Source organism: Cariama cristata, unplaced genomic scaffold (assembly GCF_000690535.1).
Source record: "Cariama cristata isolate BGI_N322 unplaced genomic scaffold, ASM69053v1 scaffold6302, whole genome shotgun sequence".
Lineage (NCBI taxonomy): Eukaryota > Metazoa > Chordata > Aves > Cariamiformes > Cariamidae > Cariama > Cariama cristata.
Window position 1 is genome coordinate 15,665 of NW_009601998.1, and position 23,547 is coordinate 39,211.

Sequence of the window (23,547 nt, forward strand, 5' to 3'; positions counted from 1 at the left end):
GCTGGATTTCTAGTTGAGGAGACATCTTTCTCCCACTGTCTGCAAAATCATCATAGTTTGACATGTGTTTACCTTTACACATAGACACTGAAGGAACAAACACATTTCAATCCACTGAAAACTCCAACATTTACTGAGTAAAATCAGCATTATCCATGTTTTATTAGATGGTTAATTTTCTAATTTACTGAAGACAAGCTTTGGCCAAGTATTTCCACAAGAAGTACTAAACTTCTTGCTATAAATCTCTACTTCTATAGTTCTACCACAGCCAAACAGTTTTTGGTAGAATTTTCCCGTGATGCATAAATCTGAAGATTAAGTGACACAACGTTTAAAACTTCTGTTACCATTAAAGCAAAATACAATACAGTATAATTCCTCAGTGATATATTTAAATGTACTGTAAAATGTATACAAAGTCAGTCAGTAAAGAATCAGTTCTGCTTTTTGGACTTTTCCCTTCCCAAAGAAACAGGTTATGTAGAAGACCAAGGTAATTTAGGACTTGTCTGTATGCATTCCCCTTAAAAGGCAGTGTGTGATAAAAATAACATGATTAAAAGTAATGAATATGTGATGTGAACATTTTGCATTTTCAAAAAAAAACCCAGAAACTAAACAACATCAAAACACATCTTAGAAGGGGATCACTGAAGCCTGCCATTATATAGCTACATTTCTCAGTCTTTGAAGATTAACAGCACACAGAAATTAAGTGAATTTTATCAAAATACAGCACATTTCTGCTAATGTATCAAAAAAAATCATTTTCTATGTAAATATTACTGAAAATCAACTAAGAACTAAAATATACAAAGAGTTGTTAAAGGGTTTCAATTAAAATTATGAGAACTATACACAGTACAATAAGCAATAGTTAACATCTTTGAAAGAAGTGCAATAATATTGGAGTTCACTTATTTAAAAAGTACTGCCTGTTTATTACCGCTAGCTACGTATAATTCCTCTCTCTTCATTGTCCCAAAACTAAAGGAGGCTGGTGGTTTTGCTAGCTTTATTAAAAGCATTTCCTTTTGTACACATGGGTTGAAAAAAGCAATTTATACCTGTCTCAAACTACCAACTTATATGTAATTAAAAATGAATTGCAATAACTGAATATTGCTCCAATGACAGGCTAATCATTAGCCCTGATTAAAAACAGTTATTGGTCTTCTATGGCACTTTTCCCTGGTCCATAACAACCGTGTATTAATTATCACTGCAGATTATGCAGTCTCTATTCAATTACAAAGGAGAAAGATAAAAATAAAGTTAATGTTTCTGGTAAACAAAATTAATAGAAGCATAATTGAATATTTTATACAGTAATAAGGAACAAAGGCAGCCTGTGGTAAATCAGTATTATATTAACATAGTTAGAAACCCTTTAATGACTCTGAAGTGTCTAGTTCACATTTAATGTTACCTGTAGGAACAGCCCTTTGAGAAACATCATTACGAACTAGTGGGTTGTAAGTACACCCTCCCTTTGCTCTCCATCTCACCACAGCAATTCTCCATCACTGTTCAAAGTTTCACAAACTTGCTTTGGTTACCTAGCTCCATGCGTATGGTTTCCTTTTTGATTAACAAGGAAATGCAAAGGCCAAACAAAATCGAGATGCCTTTCATAACCCTTCCTGCATCATGTACTTTGTGTGTGTTTAAATATATATTACAGGCAACAACCTTAAAAACTGGCCATTTCAGTTTCATTTTAAAAATCTATAAGGTTAAAATGGGGTACATTGTATAAAGATAAAAGTATCACCATTTCCACGGTAGAAAAAACCCTCTGGGCACATTTCCACAGTACAGTTGAAAAAATTGTGTATGCAAGAAAACCCAACTAAACACAAATCACACATGGCAAATGAATACTCAATGACTACATTAAGAACAAATCTGTAGAATATCACAAATTTGTAGTTACAGTCTTCCTAAAAAACACCGTAAGCTTTTATTGCATTTTCTATTGGTAGACGTACACTCCAGAATGAAACACTTTTTCTTCTTTCCTGATTCCAGATTTAGATAGCAGATAGTTGCTTCACCTGACCTTTATTCTGTCCAGTCAACACCACCTTCCATCTACCCATTCATCTATACAATGTGCACATAGCAAAGCCAACATTTCATATCTCCTGTCCATATCTACAGAAGTGGTTTCAGCATAACACATTAATATCTCGTGAATAAAAATAAAGGCAATAAACAGCTACAGGACAGACAGCCCTGCCATCTGTCCATTGGCTACAACCGAGGCTTCGCAAATCCTTGCACAAAGTTTAGTAATGTGTATGAATTATCCAAAAATAAACCTAACAACTGTACAAAAAAACAACACAGGTTTGTTCTTGGAGGAGTGATCCTTAGATTGCTATAATGCCTAAACGCAAGTCTATTCCCCATATGCATTTCCAAAATGATTTCCTGCACGTGTGATACAGTGTTTTTTTTCCCCTTTAATGACAAGTTCAGTATTTCCTGTACAAATTTTGATCATAATTCTTTTCAAGTTCCTTTCATGTATAAAAATAGGCAAAATATTCAGTTTCCCACAAGTCCTTTAATGAATCCTGCTGGCTTTTCCCCCCAATCCACAGTATTTATGAAGAAACTTCTCGCACAATGATGAGTTCCACTGCATTCTGGAAAGTCTTTAGCAAAGATACTGCTTGTCCATGATCAATATTGATGAAACTGTATCCATTAGCCTAAAAATAAATATTTAAAATTGAAAATTACAGTCTCGTATGCCATGTTAGTGAAACATGTCTCATATTTCATGTTAGTTTATTCAAGCTTTAAGGTTTAAAATAACCAAATTCTCTATGAATGCAGACAATAAAGCACTGCAGATTTGCAGATTACATTGTTGATGTGAGTTGAACATGTACCTGTATGCCACAAGAAATTAAAATACCGTGTTAGGCTTGGAAAAATTTTGCCCAAAGGTACTGCAAATAACCAAAAGAGAAAACCAAACTTTAAACCATTACAATCAGACATCTAATTCACCAGCCTTAATACAGCCACAACAAAAAAAGCAAATGCAGTACAAATGATACATCCCAGTTTAAATACCAGAATATTAGAAATGGCATCTGTGGTAAATGAAAACTACTGAAGCCTTTAAAAAGAACATTAATGGCATTTGGAGCCATTTTAGGGTGTGAGACCTCCTGAGGTCACCCCCCAGTTTGATTTTTCCTGTGACTCAACAACATTGTGATTCTTGGGACAGGTTTGGTTTTGCAAAAGCAGGCAGGCCTAAGTGGCCTACAAAAGACAGGGAAAACATGACTGTGGTTCATCTTCTCAGGGTGTACTACTGCAAATTCATGGGTGGTAAAATTTTGCAGAACAACAGATTCGTCCAGTTTAAACTGTTACTGCTTCCACCTTTCTCCCTGAGCTACTGCCCCTTATGCAGCAACAGAGAGAACTGGTCATGCGCTCTGTGCCTTAGCTGTGCCATTTTGGAGTTGCAGCCCCTTATCCCATCACCAAACGCTTGCTGTTGCTACCAGCTGAACCCTTTGTTGTAAAGGCAGTGGGTTTTAAATCTGTCTAGGGTTGCAGAGAAAGATTTACATGTTGGCTGTTCAGAGAGCAGAAGTGGCAATAACCCTTCTAAATCATCATCTGTACAGAATGACCTAGCCCTAACCTAATATTCAACAGTATCTTAAGACTTACATGCAATTATCTAGTCACTGGTCATGTAGAATATTTTTATTAGACATATGTATTAGACGCCTCATAATATGCATGCCTAATGCATGTTTTACAGAGAACGTTGCAAAATCAAGCACAGCAAAGTCATTTTGAGAGAGATGATATTCAGTCAAAAACTGCAGAAGTTGTCTAAGTGGCAACAAGACAGTGGGACTGTCATTACATCATCACTGGGATTATCACAGGTATAAAGAATGTGCTGTTACACAAAAAAGTATTCTTAGTTATGAGAAATGAAACAGCCTGTAATTGTCTAAGCATGCAAATACAATTTCTCCTTCAGCTCTTTTTCAAACTATGAATTCCTCATTCAACAAAAAGCAAAACCCAAGCAGTGCCAACATGACAAAAGGAAACTTCATTATAAATGTCACGCAGACAAATGAAATTCCATAAAGACATGAATAAACCATGAAAACAAAAGTCACTTTTCACACATGCTCCGCTCTATAAATATCTAACAAATACGCTACCAGTATTTACAAAGGTTTAACATGCTCCTTGTTCCTGTATGGTGTGTTGGAGGGTTACCTCCATTCCTTAAAGTCATCTACATCAGTAAAAGAACTAGGACCTTTCTTACCCCAGTGAGGAATAACAAGAACAGAATTATTTACCATACTCAAAATCAAGCCATCTTTTAGCTGGAACAACTTGATCTCAGTTTAGTTTTCCTGTGTGCTCTTTTGCTTTACCCTTCATTCGAAGGATTAGACTTTGTTTTCAGTTTGGCTTTGTTTTAAAAAACTGTTCACAGCATGTTGTGGTTTAACTGAGATACTAGTGGGTTTTTTGTTGTTTTGTTTATTTGTTTGTTGTTTTTAGAAAACTGAAATGCAGCAGAGTCGATTCTATCAACATTCTTAAACCAGTAATGTGGTGAATAATTAATAATTTTTAACAAGCTCTGCAACTTTAGGGATGGCTACAGCACTGTTCAAATGTCCTGTTAGTCCATTTCCCTAAGAAAGTAAGGTTTATATAATCCCCTTGTCCATTTCCCTGACCTCTCCCCAAATAGCTTATGAGCTCATTGGACAACTTCAAACGAATCTGATATGAAAGAGGTCTGACAGGTACTGACTTCCTACAGAAAAGAACTGCACAGCTGCGGCCCAGAAGCCATGGCTCCTGAGGCAACCTACTTGGCTCGCCTGCAGCAGATGAGGCAGCCAGAAGGTACACGCTATGACCAGCCAGGTATCAGCCAGCCAAGAAGCAGCTTCTGCCAGCGCTTGTGGATGTCCAGGCTGGCAAGACCAGCAGGAACTGCAGGATGGAGAGGGATGTAACAGCAAGGTGCAGCTGTGGAGAGGGGTTGTGAGGGGCAACTGCTGGTGTTCAGGCAACACATCATTCAGAATGTTGCATGTGAATGACCACAAGTCAAACAACGGAATGATAGTAAAGCCTGAAATGCTCGTTTTCCATCTTGAATGACAATATTAGGCCTGTTTTTTTTTCTCTTTAAAAGTGTGAAAGATGTTCAGAGTTCGAAAAAAAGATCCAACTGATCAATGCTTCAGCTTCTATCACCTACCCTAACATTAGGTGGAAGAAAATTAGAAGCATCATCCCAGAACGTAAGAATGTTTCTGGAAAAGATACTGGTAATTTATCTAAAAATTACACATTCTGCTCTTAGAAAAGGTGCAAACTAAAAATGAACTGGTATACTATATAGGCTAGTTAATTAGACGACCATCAGTACCTGAATTATTTTATCTCCAGGCTGCAACAACTTAGATGCTGGTCCTTCTGGTTGCACTCTGGTTACAAATATACCCTTGAAAAACAGAGGTGGAAAAATTTTTGACAATTTATTTCATTGTTAGTAGGGTAGCATGAACGAGACGCAATTCAAAACATTTTTAAAATTTTCCATCCTAAGCAGAAGAGAATGCAGTATTATTCTACAGGTCTACTGGCTTTTGTGACTGCCTTCCTTTTCTGATGTTAAATCCAGGAGAATTGCCTTTAAAAGAGTACTGAAGGGCAAATTCTGATCTGCCTTTGTTTAATTTGGCAGATGTGTATGTCAACATGAATTATGAACCACCAGAATCAAGGCTTTAGGCTAAATCATGTTCTTGTTAAGAATCCTAATTGTAAACTCCATTAATTCACTATCTCAAATCTGTTGACTGGTATCTGGAACTCTGCAAGAACCACTCAGCTAGAATAAACCTCTGTGTTGTCATGTGACCACTGTGGTCACCTACCACCTTGATTTTCCGCATCATTTGTCCCCAGTTTTTTCCCCTCCAGTCCTGGAGTTTAGCAGTTTGGGGAACATATATACTTCTTTTTCTCCTTTACTAAACAATAGAAACATTATTGATCAGAATGATTTTAAGATACATTAATATAAAATACTCACATCATCTTCAGGTCTGAATGGATTCCCTCTACCACCAACTCCTCCTGATATACTAAATCCAAGTTCTGGGTCCTTGTCAATTCTCACTCGAATCTAAGTAGTTAGAACCGAAGTTAGATGAACTAGGTGAAAATCTGCATTCAAAGCTACTGTAATGAAATTATTACTAAGGAATTGAGGTGAACAAAAGCTTTAAAAAAAAAAACAACTGCAAAAAAAAGCATTTGTCACAGTACAAAAGAGTATTGTATCTTCTAATACCAATTCAGAACAAGATTCAATACAACAGCATCAAGTATCATTGTACATAAATTTTACCCCAACATCACTATTATTATAATCATAGCTCCTGTGGGTTTAAATTCAGAGATATTTTGATATTATGTAAGTTAATTTAACGCCCCCAGCAAATATACATGTTCCTATGAAACAACCTGTTCCTCCTATTTCTTTGCTACCTCTAGCTGAATTTTAAAAATCACACCTTGTTCCTACTTTCACTCTAAGTTCTACATAGCCAACACTGTCTATCCTTTCTCTTGCCACAATAGTTGGTTAGAAAACTCATTTTACATAAGAAGTGGATATTCTTCTTCTAGTACAGAATGAAAACGTAGTTCTCAGTATTTTCTCAAAAAAATCCAAAACAATACAGAAGAAACATCTTCTCTCCAAGAGCAGAAAGAAGGTTGCCCCAATGAAAAAGTCATTAAATTGTGTAAGAATCTCTTACCCACATTTGTCTATCATAAATAAAACTTATAATTATCAGGCATGCATCAGATGCTCACACTTTTTTTTATCCTGGCTTTTGTTTATGGATGCACATTTTTACATATGCAAGTTTTTGAACCATTCTGGATAGCAATGAATAGGTGCAAAGTACTCTAAGTTGTACTGCTACTTTGTATTTTTTCAGTTACTAGATACATAATGAGTTGGTGATCAATAAATGTAGTTAAGAAATAAATTTCTAGCTCAGTAAAAAGATTAAAGTTTAAGTTTCTGGTACATTCTGTTAAAAATCTACCACATTTTTCTCTTAAAACGTTCACATAAAACCAGCTTAAAACTAGAATGAATTTCAGTAGTAGAATTGCACTGAGATAACACCGTCTTCTGCTGGAGATAAAGTCCTGTGTGATTTCTGTCATCATCTACAGAGAAATAGTAATAAATGAAAACAATCTAACAATTTACTGCCACTGACAGACAGATGTCGTACTGTCAAATTAGATTTTATTCTTACCTCTTGCTTTACCAACTCATGGCTTTGTCTGGGAGAACACTGAGACTGGGTATAGGGAGGTTGGTGGGCAACTTTCAACATCAGATAATCAATTAATTGCTCTCTAGATGGATGTCTTGCTACTGATGAATGAGGAGGGAGATGATGGACTTGGCTGTAGTTTGCCTGAGGTCTTTGAGGCTGGCACATTTGTCCATTTGTCAAAGGTATCTGAATAAAACACGAATACATGTAATACATTTTATAAGCAGCAATCCTCAATTCCTCCTTTATTATTTCGATATTTCTCATACTTGACTGCTTTTACTTTTAAGAACATTACTAAAACTACTCTTCTGGGTCATGTACAATTATACTCAATTTTCTTTATAGTCATCAGCTCTGACCTACTGAGAACAAATCTGGAAAACAAAAAAAACTTACTTTGAGCTCTAATCCTCTAGAACAAACTAGACAGTCTTTGCTTTTAGCACTTGTTTACTGAGTTTTCCCAGCCATTATTTTCTAGCAGTGCAACTGACAATATGGACAGTTGGTTGGTATCATTACAGTTTGCACTTTTATTGCATAAAATTCAGAGATTTTTGTAGCAATTCCCAGTAGATCTTACACAAAATAAAAATCCCACACAGCTAGCAGACAGAAATTGTATGCTCCCCAAGCATCTTTTGGTGACCACAAGAAAACCTTCTGAGCAAATTCACATATAAGCTCAAGATTTTAATATCAAAACTGTAATGATATTTCCAATAAATATTATTCTTTTGTTAACCCATCTGTCACTGATTTGATAGGTATAATGATGACAACGGCAGTAAGGTACGCAACTGTCAAGACATACAGTGCATTTAAATCGTGTCACTAGGAATGATGCTGGAGACGACGTTTATTACTGAAGCCTCACAGTTACTGTTCAGCTCTGCACCTCTGCGTTGAGATGGGCAGTCTTTTCCCTCCTCGCCCATATGCCTTGTGCTCTTACCCAGCCAAAGTAGTTACTCATCTGTCTGTATGATTCCCACATTCCAAAAATGCTACAGGCTTGAGTTACAGATTTTTTCTGCCTGCCACCATTATCCCACTAGTTATAGGATATAAGGATATTAAAATACTCTCTCTCAATATTATAAATTACTTAAGCATGCAAATTTCAACTTTTAACCATGGTATGGGAATGGACACGTATCAGAATCTATTCCGTTAAGGTGAGTTTTTTATGTCAGAGTGATTCTGAGAAATGGTAATGTATGCATACATACATTTACAGATCAGATGTATTAAATTTACACAATTTTCTACTGCCTTTTCTGAAAACCTAAAGCATGACAGGAAAACTATTTTTTGTTGCACTGCCAGAGGCAGAGTTTACATAGGCAACACAGGTTATCAACAGCTATGCAAATTCCCAATATCCAACGTCTGTAGAAATGCAATCGAAATTACTGATGTTTTAAAAAGAAAATCAATTGCTGCATCATCATAATTTTCGAGCATCCATTTAGTTTCATTGTAGTAAGTCCTGCCTGTATAGATGGTCCTTAGAGATGAATACAGAATGTCTCCTACAAATTCCAGTTTATGATCACAATTTCATCACAACAGATTTCAATTTTGTTCTTCAAATGGTTTAATCAGCTTCAGATTGCTTTCCTGAAATCATCTGCCATATTCCAACTTTCACTTGCAATTACGACTTTTGCTGCAAATGTCTTCTTTCACAGACCCTGCTGAAGAAAAATGAGAACCATCCTCCTTCATATAGTTAACTATTTATTTTGTCTTCCAAAAAGAGGATGCTAATTTATGCCACCTTTGATACCTTTGCATTGCATTTTAAAGAAGTCGCAGTTTCAACTGGTATCCCAACATACGTTTCTAATACTAATAAAAAAATACATCCTTACAAATAATGATAAATATATCCTATCAGTGGTGTCATGTAGGTAATTACCTGCACAGCTATTTTCTTCATGCTGTCTGGAGGAACATCTTTGAGACTAAGTGTGGCAGATGAGTAATTCTGCTGTCCTGAAATGAATACTTCATCCTGGGATTGGTCTCCTGGAGTAGAAGCCTGGGGATGCTTTAAACAGAATGCAGCAGTAAAGATGACTGTCTCCATACAATTCAAAGTAAAAAATTCTCATAAAGTGTTTTATTCTGGGCTTCTTAAGGGCTTTATTGTTCTTTATCTTCTTTGATTAACTAGTACATTGTTTATGTAGAAAAATCTTACTAGCAAAGACACCACACACATACAATACTGATGGATATTTACAAAATCTAGCAACTGCAGAGGTGTCTTTGATCGCCAATAAAAAGGTAAGAAAAGTCAACAAATGCTAAGGACTGCCTATTCAAGGATTCATATGGTTAAAAGAAGTCTTCTGTTGACTTTATCCTGCTCACTATGGATAACCTAACATCATTCAGGATGCTCAGAGTTAGAGTAATTTCCTCGCATTTTGTTACAAACTAAAATACTATCTTGAATGCCTACAGTATCTTACAGTACAGTTTACATCAGAATTTGTTTGGAGGAGGAAAAAGCATAAGATGATTTTGTTCAAACCTTTATAAACCTACATGAAATTCAAAATGGTAATCTCTTGTTCACATATGTACAATGAAACCAGACAGTTTTACAGATGTTCAATTGTCTCTAAAAGCCAATTAGAAAACTCAATTTCATGACACTAAATTGAAAAGCCCTGCAGTAGGTTTAAGGCATATGAAGTGAGGGCAAAGTATTTGATTTAATGCCTATAAAAAAATTCCAGCACATAAATTATTATATTATTTTTATTGAAAGCATTGTCCAAATGTAAAAGGATAACTCCATCAATTTAAGGACACCTCTCACAGTTTATTCTTTCCCCCTCTATATATTGCAATAGCCTCCTGTAGGTACTCACTCGAACAATGTGCACACCAGAACCTCTTCCGTCTGCAACACTCAAGGCAACACTACCCTGGCTGCCATGCAGATCCCTAGAGCTGCCATAGTGAAAGCTGCTAACTGCAGCATAATTGGAATTAAAGGACCTAGACAGCATGCTCTGAATAAAGAGGGGACAGATTTAACACAGAGATTAGTGCAGCATGCATAAACCACAAGACATGTTATACATAGACTAATACAAACATATTCCATTGTCATGCAAGATAAAAACCATGCAAGGACAGTACCACTGTGATGTATAAAACACAACTCAGTGACCCCTATTTACCTTTATTTACTGTAAATCAGCATGTAATGAACAGTTAACATGCAGAAGTACATGTAAATAAAGTCATTCAAATGTTCATGTGTCCGGAAAAACAACAAAGGTGCAGAGCTTATCAAAATTTCTAGGTTTTCATTAAATTTGCAACATATCAAATATGTTGTAGGAAAACAAGCTGGCAGTCAAGATAAACACCTGTGGAAAACCATCTCATTAGCAGTTATTATTTTGTCTCAATTTTTCCTCCTTACTGGTATAGTACAAATAAAAATTTACACAGAGACAGAGATTTGACTGTTTGACTGGGTTTTCTTGCTATTGCAATGCTGTCAATGTCCACAATGCATTCCATTAACAGTCTATTCAAGAATGTGAACGAGCCTCATTTAAGAAAAAGATGCTCCAAAGAAACCTTGGAGTCCACACCCGTGCCACTGTAGGCAATCAAACAGGTAACATGAGCTTAAGGACAGAAGTGATAGTGGTTTGGTTTTGAGCTTCATTAACTTGCAAACCTGACCTCTGCAATATTGGCAAGGGTAACAGAAAGAAAGCAGTAGACATTACCATCTTGCCACCATGGGCTTTTGTAGCTGTAAGAACAAAACAAAATAAAAAGACGGAACAAAAGAAGATGAGGAAAATCCTCAATATGCCACCTGACAAATGAAACAAACCTATCTTGAAAAAGTGAGAAAGACCCATGAAAAAATATGATCATAGTAAAAGATAAAGCATCAAAACCCAGAAAATTCAAAGTTTCTGTTTTTTTTTTTTTATAAAGTCTTTAACTTTTCACAAATAAAAGAAAAAAGTTCAAAATACATATCATTTGACTAAGATACTGCAACGACTCTTACCTGAATAAATACTTTCTGGTGTTTTTCTGTTGACTACATATACTAATCTGATTTTGAAAATAGTCACTAGTCCTCAGGCAAACATTTGCTCTTTCATACTAGCTTTATCTTGTGAAACTAAAACTAGTTTAATAATCAATGTCATATGCCTCTGCGCATTCACAGTCCCCAAATGCTCTGGTAGCACAGTCATTGGAAACTCCCTTGGAAAACAGTATTTACTGACAATACTTGGCTTTTCTTGGCCAAGGCTCTTGGATAACTTCTCACTCAATCAGCTTTCTTCATGCTCCTCTTCTACATCTACACTGTTCTCTAGTCAATGGATTTTTCAAACTTCCAGAGAAGTCGCCGGAGGCTTTCCCCACCCTGGGAGGGGAAGACTGTACTTGGCATTCAAGTCTTTCTTCACAAAACATTCAATCTGAGCTTACTGCTCCTCTAAGTTTCAGGTTAGACACCCAGATAAAACTGCCAAAGCCAGTTTTCCTTAGCTCCTTAGTGCCTCAAAGCATCCTCCTACAACTCTTCTCAAAATAATCTCTATAATTAGCCAGGAGGCTTGCTTCCCCAACTTGTACAGGCAACTCCTTGAAGTCTCCTTAGAGGAAGCTCCTCTCAGAGGCTCCTATATCTCTCCATCTTCTGTAAGTGGCAAAAACACAGAAAAAAACCAGAAGGAATGCATGTTGAGACTAGAAAGTTATCTTCTGAAAGTGTCTCTAGCAGACTGTCTTACTATAAAGATCCCATGATCCGCTGGAGTCACTCTCCTCTTAGAAAGACCCAAACAGATGGTCAATAAATAGTGACAATCTAAATCCAGATTTGTATTTACAATCTAAGATAGATCTGCAATAGGAGGTAGAACTTTCTTAAAATTTGTAGAGGCACGAACTTGTCCATGAGGAATTAAGATTTCAGTTAACCAGTTTAATAAGCTTCAAGGTGATTACACAGACTAAGAGTAATTTTATTCAAGGGTTTATAAAATCTCCTTTCTTGGTAAAGACTGTTTCCAAAGTACAAAAAATGATTGTGCAATTGATGTACAGAAGACATGAGAAGTACTGCAAACACCATTTTTCTCCTTCTCTACATTGGGCATAGCGTCTCAACACAAAATTAGAAGGAACCTACAAGTACAAACTGTACAGAACAAATACTATTTAAAATTACATGGAGTTGTTAAGATAATTTTTAGCTTAACACAAGAAGAGATTCCTAGTGACAAACCTAGGAAGTATTTTTCCTTTATCTATTTTTAGCTGGGAAGAGAGAAACTGAGGCATTTGGAGTGTGAACAGTACTCCTTAATTTTGCCTCTCAGTATGAGCACGATGAAGGTTGTACATTTCCTAGTGAGATTCCTGAAGACTGCTGCACCAGAGGAGACACTTTCAGAAATGTGAATATGCGGATGCCATTAAAACCCTTGGGTTTTATTCCAATTTATTAAAAATTAAATGTGGAATAAATGTATGGTCTAAACTTCAGATTAAATATGAATGTCAATTCCAAGTACCAACTCTGTTCTCCACCTGATTTGCTATAGTGTCTTAGGGCATAATGGCCTGCAAAATGGTAATTCAAATATTTGAAGCTTAAGAAATCTCATTTCAGTTACTCTAAACTGATACACACTAACCAATATACATGCCACATTCCACTATATTTTTTAGCTAAGTTTCCTAGAAATCAGTTATTCAACCATGAAGAACACATATTAAAGGCTACAATACATAAAGAAAAAACAGCTATGTACAAATTAAAAAATTTTCAGCATATAAATATGATTTGTAGTCAAAATCAGCCTCTAATGGAATCAGTTTAGATGGAGGCAGGTAGTAGCATAGTTTTGGGGGTTTACTTACATTCTTTTTGAATGCTAAGAGTCAGAACGTATTATCCATTTTGCAGCTTACAAGAGAATTAACAATTTCAGATTTCAAAAAGGTGTCTTTTGGGAATTGAACTGCTTTAATGCTTTCACCTAGGTGCAAGACAAGAAATGGTGGAATTTACCTAGAAGAATTTTGATTGGATAATACAGTTGTAACTTTAAGATGGCTGGAGCCTGTCATGACAATCCCTGAAATTTTGGTATAGAATAAGAACTAATAAAATTCAGGTATCTGCAGGGAACAAGACTCTACATTCTACTTATCTTGGAATAGCCTTAACTGGTAACTTAACTGCTAAGCTTAAGTATTAGACTTTTTATTTATTTATTTAACAGTACTTAGAATCAAGTGCCAGCTAAAGGTGGACGTAAGTTATCCTTTGAGGCTACAATAAATGTCTAGAAATCCCTTCACTTTTCATTCCCACCTTGACTATCTAAGATTTTTAGAAAAAGTTTGCTCAAGCTATTCTGGAACACTTGAAGCGCCTAAAAATAATGCTTTTGGAATAAAAGCACACAAGCAAAAAAAAGCTTTGTTTGAAATCTGATAGAATTCTAGCAAGATACCAGTTTATCCCAAAGAAGAACTTAAATATTATGAAACTATTTTTCAGTCATGAGAGGGGAAAGAAAAGGCAAGAATTCAGGTCTCTGATCTTGCAAAAAAAAATGTATCCTCAATAAGTGACAGCATTCCTATTGAAGAGTTATATATGGAAAATTACACATAATTTAAATTCTACTGTCATAAAATGCTTGCAGGATCAGAAATTTGGTTGTTTACATTCCAAATGCACAAGAATTTTAATCGTTTTAAAGTGTGATGTATTGACTTCTGATCTCCACAAAATATCATTATAGCACATTAATGGTTCAGTGCTCCATTCAAAATGGAGAAAAAATAAAACTAAAATAAAAATTTAAAACTAACAACTACTGAATGGATAGCATTCCTGTAATTTATCAGTGCCAAAATATTCTTCAGGCTATGATCTTATAAACACTTAAGCACTTTTTATGTGTGAACAGACCCACTGAAGTTAACTTTCCTTGACATATTTAAGCAAGCTTAACTTGGAGAAAATCAGAGGCCGTATCAATTAAAATAATTTTGCATGTTAGGTATGTAGTATAAAAAAAGAATTCAAGAAGAACTTTCAAACTGATTAAAACTGCGACTCAATATCAATTATGAAACACTTGGACTTTTTTCTTTTAATAAGTCACTGTATGCTAGCAACTTTGAGAACAAAACCACCTATACTGATTTCTGAATTGGAAAGTAGGAATCAAACTTTATGGCCTCTTCTCTGAAAGCTCTGCCATTTTACATAAATAGTTGATTCAGCAGATAAAAACCAGAGGACTTAATTCCAGATGAAATTAGAATTGAAAGCAAGCACGCACCTGATGAACTCCCAAGAGATCCACAACAAAAAAAGAAAATATGCATACGTAAGGAAAGGACAGTGTCAGGCCCAGTGACTGTTTCTGCTTACTCAGCACATAGAAATATAATAGATACTTGCAGGTAACTGTTGCAGATATTTATTATTGCAATTTATGGATAAGAAATTCCTCTACCACACATTAAAATGTGTGTGACACTAGTGTTTTTACACAGACAGTATTTTAGTCTAAACTGCTAAACGGAAACTTTCAACAAGACTACTACAGAACAGTACTGTGACATCATGTAGTCAAACTGGCAAGTCACACTCAAAAAAGGAAAACGTGCTGAAAAATATTACTGTTCTTAAAAACTCACTTGTGCACTAAATTTGTGAGGTCGGGGGTGGGGCAGAATTGACTGCATGCTTTCCAACAGCTTACATATACAACCACTAGAGAGCAGCCTGACATTTAAATAAGCTCTTTTCTCTGTCCCACAATAAAATATGCTTTGCATCAGGTAAGCAAATTGTTTTTCTTGAATATATGCAAAATTTCTGTTTACAAATGGTCTTATGAACTGTTTTCACCTTCCTTCAACAAGACTGATAATTTTAGTCGATCAGTGTATGCTCCCTTACAGCTTGTCAAAGCGATTACAAACGCTGGTTACGTGGCTGGAATCCACTGTTAGTGAGTTTTGCTGGACTTAAAACCATCCTGTATCTCTCCCTCATGCAAATTAAACTCTTGAAAGTTTTTTTTTTCTCTATCTATATCAGGTAAAAAGGGCTAATAAATAAAACAAAAACTAGCATCTCCAATTTGTCCAACAAGCAGACTCTCTCTCCTTCTAGTTACTAAATTTTACAAAACCAAACAAGTACTTCAGGAGCTTAGCGAAAAAGAAAAAAACAAAACAAAACCAAACCCAAACCCACAAGAAAACCAACTCCCAAAACCCCACTACACCCTCCTTCCTAAGAGTCACAGCAAAGCTAATACTATTAACCCATATTGTTGTGTACAACCACAGGCAAGAAGATATGTATTAAATATTGATGATAAGCCTTAATTTTGTATACCTATTTTTGTCAGTGTTGTGTCTTATGCTTTAAGAAAAGAAACACCATTTTAAATCCACAAAAGCTGTGTCAAAGCAATTTGCAATAAATGTTCCTTAAATGAGCTCTGTAATTGAACTTGTTCCTTAAATGCTTGTTCCTTAAATGAGTTCTGTAATTACCGAAATTTTTTTCAGACTTCAAAACATGCCAGAAATCTGGTTTATAGATTAAGCCCACCCCCGCCCAGCTAATTTTTAATTACAAACAGAAATAGCGAAACCATTATTTTAAAAGAATGAAGAAATATCCAGTAAATTCCTAGAATTTCCACATTATCATATTTGCCAGCTGCCACACAGGATCGTATCTATATTTTTCACAGTTCAGATTTTTCTTTTTAAGTCAGTCATATCCTAGAGAACATAAAGTAGACAATTATATACACATTCACTTTTAAAGCCATAAGTAAGTCTCAGATTGCTAAGTAAAAGCTACTTTAAAACACTTCAAGGCCAGAACAAAAGAAACATGCACATATAAAACAGACTTCTAAGAGCTGTTAAATTAGATGCACAGCTAAGATCTCAACAGCAGCTACTCCATATCACTCCAGTAGGAAACAAAAAGTAACGTTTACATACAAAGCATGATTGAAGGTATGGACAGATATAAAGGCAATCAAGTTAGGCAATCAATTTCATTTCAGTAAAGGTGACTACACTGCTACAGTACCTAAACAGAAATCACTGATGTATTAAACATTGTTTCTAACTTGTCAAATGTGGATGATATAAGAACAAGCTATAAACAAACTCCATTAGCAGCACACTGAAGTTTTGCTTCCCTCTGCATTCAGGGATTGCTGGGATTTTTGCTTACACATGTCATGTAAGATTTGACATATGTATCCAGGAGGATGGAAGATCTGGGAATGCACCTTTTATTAGGGTCGGAACATCGTGAGGTCTGTGACTGTCTTGTGGGACAAAGGGTCCCCGTACTAGAGAGCAGTACTATGAAAGCCTTAAAACATTTTATGTTGTACGTGACTCAAACTGGATCAGAAGAACAGGTGCATCTGTCGTTAAGGCTTCTTTTAAAAACAAACAAAACCTAGCCCTTTCTATCACCAGAAGTTATGCAACTTAAAACAAACAAAACCAAACCCATCCCTCCAAATACTTGAATTTCCAAAGAAAAATCATAGTTAAAAATAATTTCTTCAACCATCTCCAATAAGATTTATTTAGCTATCACAGATATTGAAGTATTTAGCATAATAATGACAAACCAAACTAAGTTCTTTCAAAAGAAATTAAAAAAGAAAATCCATCTAGCTGGCATAATCAAAATGTATTTTGGGTGCTTTACTCACTTCCCTTCAAAGGAAACAGGACCAGGCTAAACACATTCTACCCATTATTTAGTGATGATACTTTAAAATGGTTTAGCTGGACAGCATAGATTACACTCTTCAGTTTCTAATCAAATTCTTTGAAGATATATAACAGTTCAGCTCTACATATCAGCTCAAATTTTTGATAGCATTTACAGCACATAAAGAATCCTGTTCATCATTTCTGGTTATATCAAAAGCTCCTGTGATTTCCTGAAATGAACAAGATTTTTAAGTGTTCCCATCTCACAGCAATAAATATTCATTCAACAGCGTGTCAGATACCCAGCTTCAAAAGACAACTGGCTTGGAGGCAAATACATGTTAATTATAGCTTTTGAATTCTTTAGCAACTGAAGCTGTAGACCTATGCTTCCAAAATAGATTTTACTGATTTTCTTTTCCTTGTTCTTAAAGAGAAGAAATAGGAGAAAAAAGAACAAAGATAAAGAAGCGTAAGGGAATACTTTAGTGTAACAGGAATACAATGCTACAATAAAAATTACCTGGCCTAAAAGAGCTGGCCTTGCAGTTCAGCAGGTCAACTTGACATTATTTAATGTATTCTAAAGTAATTGGACTAAGTTGGCAAGTATGATGTAAAAACAACAGGGACTTTTTTCGCTTTGGGGGAAAAGTTCATTTACAGTCTACTATTTGACTGTTTCTGAGGAATTCATCACAAACATGTTTATCCTTTTTAAGGCGGTATCAGAAGTACATTTTCACCTGTAATTAAAAGGAGTTCAAAACACAGAGTATTTAACTTATTCCATATCCAGGTAACAGAAACGCAGAAAAGTTTTAAAATTACTATTTTTACCTTTTCTAGCTTTTTAGCCTCAATATGTCGCAGCACCTGTTCCCTCCAGTCATGAGGGACTTTACTTTTTCCTGGAGGGTCTAATAAAGAATGCTCAGAGTTAACCCTTGGGTTTGATCTCTTCGAAGGGCTAGTCCGTGAGTAATTGAAGTCACTAACTGACATAGTTCTTTCTGGTATTTCGTTCACTGATGGCCGAGCACTCTGTGGTCGGGGTACATTTGGACCATCAATGCTGTATGTCCTGGCAGAAAGAGGTCTCTGTTGCCCAGACATTACTGGTGGAGCTCTTCCCATTGAATGCAAATCTCTGTATGTTAAATAGTCCCCTTCAGGAACCTGGGTCCGCCTTGAAGGTCCAGTATCCCCAACATTTATAGAAGCTGCAGAAGATACACTGCTTTGCCTTTGAAGAGTATGTCTGGTTGCTCCTGGGAGCAGTCTATCATTTGGTGGAATAGCCCACATATCTACATGTCTCCCAGCCATCCGTTGATGAGTATTATACACAGTGCTGGCTCGGACATTGTTATGATTAGAAAAATTCATATTGGCAGAATGCTTTACATAGCTGGGTGTTTCTGTACTGTCAGACCTAAGCAGACGTGAAGGAGGTAAACTGCCTTGTTCTACTTGGCTGTTTTGTTTCTGAGGCCACAAGGTGTCTTTCGCTGTTGCACTGCTGCTGTACTGAATATTATACTGGGGAGTGCAGAACATCTGTGCACCACTTGTCACTGATCCTCTCACTACATTAGCACCTTCAGGATTGTGATTTGAGTCAAACTTGAACACAGTTTTTGTAGAAGATACTAAATCAGATGATGATGACGACCCAGGAAAAACCTGCAAAGGCTGATCATACAGAAGAGTAGCGGATTTACTTCTGACTATATTTTTTCCATCTGCACTATCAGATGCTAATTTTACCACTGAGTTTGACTGTTGAGATCCATTCTCATTGACAATATCGTAGATTTTTAGACCACCAGTGTCCATACTGGTGGTGCTGTGAGATTTCACCACAGGACCACTTCTCTGTGGGGACAAATCTTCAGTGCTCCTGGAAACAGACAGCTCAGCAGAATCACCATCAACTGTAGTGCTTCTTGTTAATTTCTGTTTACTGGGAGACCGTACTTCTTCCTCAAGATGTCCATTTACTTTATTTACTGGATATTTATTTCCATTTTCCAAGTGCTCGCTTTCTTCTTTCATATTGTTATTCAAAAAGCCCTTTACTGAAACTAGTTCCTGTGTTTGTAACCTTTCTGCAGACACTGGCACTGCCTCTTCACTAACCAGTTTCTTGATATTCATGTTTATTTGGTCTAATTTGTGAGATTCCTCTGCAGAAGTGCTTACATCAACACCTTTTCCTGTCAGGCCTAATCTTTCTTCAATGCTTAATTCATAGTCAGACAAATTGGTGACCTCTTGTACATTCATTTTTTCTTCTACTGTAATGCTCAATTCACCTCCATTTTGCAAAAATTTATTCAAATTTTCGTCTTCTCGCCTAGAAAAAAAGATGGCTCTTAAAAGAAATTCCAAAAGGAACCAACATATTCCTTCCTTTAAGAACTGGTTTAGAAAAAATAATAATTAATATGCAACACAGCCATACTGTGTACACAAAACAGGACGAAGACCAATATACAACCAGATTTATGATTTGTTATCTTACTATTACAGAAATATATTATATAGAGGGCTTATTTTGACAACATTTGTGTCATCTGATTTCAGAAGTTTGTTTAAATGCAACAGGAATTATTGAAGACAGTTTAAAAGTGTCAAATAACACTTTTTTTAATCAAATACTTGCAAGTTCCATGACAATTTTGGACAAATGTCTTGTTTCTACTGGCAATTAAAAAAAAAAAATAATGGAACCTTCTAACTAAAACCTCAAGAAGAGTAGCAACCTGTAAGTCCATTCTTTACAAGCTTCTAAAAGCCTTTTATAGTTATGTTAGTTATCAAATTGATCTTCAAAAATATGCAAATAAAAACATAAAGCTTTTAAAACGGTGTATTGAAATGTTTTGCAGGGATAACAAATTGTAAGGTTTGTAATTATTATATCCTACTATTAAAACAGATGGGAATCATGTCTTGTACACTAAAATTAGCCTTTGAATTTTACTGTCACCGCCTTTTTTTTTTTTTTAAGAGAATGATTCCATTTAACCTTATTTTAAAACATTAAAATTTAAATTATTTCCTGAATGATAAATTAATGAATTAAAGGGATAGACACATAATATGAAAAATTAAGTAACATTTTTCTATTTTATTTGCTCAGTGGTATACAGTATCTTACAAACCTGATCTTGGATAAAACAGCAGCATGTGTTTCTTTGTCTGGAGAACAGAGAGAAATATCTTGGCTACTATCAGTATTTAAGGAAACCGAATCTGACATTCGAGAAGGAGAGGAACAGTTGCTGTTGTTTTGATTGCTATTGTGGGTAGCTTCATCTGATAAGGAATCAGCATCTTTTGAATCCTCTGAAATAAAAATTTGTCAATTTAGACACAGACACGTACCTCTGTTTAACAACCATTTAATGTGTGTATGTTACAGTATTTTGAAATTGTTCTTCAGTAATTCTTATGAAACTAAAATGTAAGCTAACACCTTTGCAAACTTCATTTAAACTTACAAAAAACTGCTGGCAACAGTTCCTATTTTTTAAGTATTTGGCCTTCACCTGTTAATGAAATTTAACTTGTTGCTTTATTCCACATTTCTGTAGCATAAGCTAGTGCTACGTTCTATAGTACTTCCCCAAAATACCATTAAATAATATTTCTGTTTTTGCAATTATTTTGAAGTTTTGAATTAGATGACTCTGTTGCCCCCTATGAAAATGAAGTACACTGCTTCACATGTAGGATCTTTAAAGTGTACACAGTTCCTGATTTTGAACATTCTATCATTGTTTAATAGCTATTTATTAGACCAAGCACTCTGGAAAGACCTAGATCACTGGATAAGCTCTGTATTGTTTCATAAATGTAAAAAAAACAGGAAAGAAAAACGTTCTTCTGCAGAGTTGGAATCCAATGCATTCCCATGCTTTGCAGATCACTTAGGACAACATTTTCGGAGTAATTTACAGTTGCACACATTGATTCTTGCACAGTGTATGCATACTTTCATACTACATTCATATAAAAATAATTTCTTTGTGGGACTTCAAGCCAGCCATGATTTTGATATAAGTGTACAAACAAATACATTTAAATTTTTGCTTCAAGACACCATTACATATGTCAAAAGCATAAATTTTGTGAAACTAATGTCTGTCTCTAGAGACAACAAAGAAGTTTTGACTTAGTACTTTAGTCAGGCATAAAAGCCCAAAGACAGCATTGACAAACATCAGTCTTTTCACCTGCATGTGATCCTCAGCAGACTCTTCCTCCTACTTCCTTGTGGTTTTCCTTCATCCTCACTAAATCTCATCCTTTTACATCTAATGGCCAGAAAAGCCTTCTGTCCTGGAAAGTACTGGACTAGGATATCATGTGAAGCAAAATACAATTTGCTCACCAACTTTTAAATTATGTTTTCTTTGAATCCTAGGTCATTCCTTACTCTTAAGGAAATGGCTACCCAGACCAAAATTGTCTTTCAAAGAATATATAATATAATAGGTAACAAAACCAATGTTCGGAAGTTTCCTGTTAGAGGAAAGAAGGAAAATAGAAGAGTAAAGTGACTCTGGAAAAAGAGTTGCCACAAGAGAAGTTTATTCTTAAACCTTAGGAAGAGAGCACGGCTTCTCTGAGAAATGTAAAGAAGTGATGTTGCTGCCTATAGCAGCAATAATCCAAAAAATCTGGGAGAGGGGGGAAATATGGACTATCTCCAAGGTAAATACCACTTTCTGCAATACTTTTCTTAAGTGTATCAAGAGTGTGCTCAAGCTAACAGTCTCCCAAAACACACACGTCTCCCTTCCCCCTCTGCTTTTAAACTGATGATAAGAATCAAGAAAATTAGGGTGCCAACACAGCTTTCTCTACCACACACTCAAGTACAAGATATTGCAGATTTTTTTTTCTGCTTTCATTGCTTAACTAGGGAATTGATCATCTTTCCTTTAAAACATACAAATTAAATCTACTCTTACTTAATTTAATCAGAAAAATTAGCCACTTTGAGATGAGAAATTATCAGAATCACATAACATTTCTACTGTTTTTTATGGTAGCTAACCTTTTTTGTTATTGCCAAGAGCTACCACTTTTGGCTGGTTTATGGAGGTTTCTATCAGCGGTGGTCGCATTTCTGCCATTTTCATCTCCTCATCAGAGGACAGTTCTTCTGACTCCTGCTAAAGGAAAAACAGCTTTATGCTCTGCATTTTAAAAAACTGCTTAAAGGTTAAGTAAATGCTATCTAAACTATCACTCACTGAACAATAAAACAGAAAAAAATAAACAAGCAACACAACATAGGCATAACATAACAACTGTGTAGTGCAAGTAAACTGAATTTAGTAACATTTGCCACTGAATTATCTTTAAGAAGTAGCACATGCAGACTTGCATTGTCACTGACAGAGTCCAGGGGAACAATGTTCAAACCGGTAACTTCAGCTGCAAAAACCTACCTGGAGCAAGCAGATGCAGCCTCTGTTCCACCACTGGAGAGAACATCCTGTTGAGTTCAAGTCTGAAAGTTGTCACTGAACCAGCAAACACTGCAGACTGACTAGCTGAACATTGGTTTTGCACAAAAGAGCTCTAAGTGAAACAGCTATAGAGCAGCATGACCAAGACAATCTTGGGAAAGGAAAGCTATGCTGAGAGAAAAGACTGAATGAGCTTGGCTTGGCCAGTCTACCAAAAAAAGAGCAAGTGTAGCTTGGGTTTATATCTTTAAATTTACACTGGAGGAAAATTCTAAAAGGAAGGGAAGTTATTTAACTTCAAGAACAATGGCAGAGGAATAAAGTGATGCGGAACAGCCCACTCTGGATGTCATCTCTAAGCATGTGGAGGAAAAGACGTCTATCAGGAGCTCTCAACATGGATTCACCAAGGGGAAGTCATGCTTGACCAACCTAATAGCTTTCTACGACAGCATGACTGGCTGGGCAGATGAGCAGAGAGCAGTGAACATTGTCTGCCTTGAATTCAGCAAGGATTTTGACACTGTCTCCCATAACATCCTCATAGGTAAGTTCAGGAAATGCGGGCTAGATGAGTGGACAGTGAGGTGGATTGAGAACTGTCTGAATGGCAGAGCCCAGAGGGTTGTGATCAGCAGCGCAGAGTCTGGTTGAAGGCCTGTAGCTAGTGGTGTTCCCCATGGGTCAGTTCTGGGTCTGATCCTGTTTAACCTGTTGGCCAACAACCTGGATGAAGGGACAGAGTGTACCCTCAGCAAGTTCGCTGATGATACAAAACTGGGAGGAGTGGCTGATACACCAAAAGGCTACGCTGTCATTCGCCAAGACCTGGACAGGCTGGAGAGCTGGGC

General features: G+C 36.0%; 1 protein-coding gene across 1 annotated transcript; it reads right to left on the minus strand.

The window, feature by feature from the left end:
* Nucleotides 1-2,025: 2,025 nt before the first annotated feature.
* ERBB2IP (erbb2 interacting protein) lies at nucleotides 2,026-22,393 on the minus strand (the record flags this gene model as incomplete). The annotated part of the gene is made up of 9 exons (XM_009694538.1): nucleotides 2,026-2,723; nucleotides 5,459-5,533; nucleotides 6,128-6,220; nucleotides 7,377-7,586; nucleotides 9,328-9,459; nucleotides 10,292-10,435; nucleotides 18,048-19,566; nucleotides 20,378-20,561; nucleotides 22,279-22,393. Coding segments are annotated over 9 exons (2,580 nt in total), but the record flags the coding sequence as incomplete, so codon positions are not given.
* Between the last annotated feature and the right edge of the window lie 1,154 nt (nucleotides 22,394-23,547).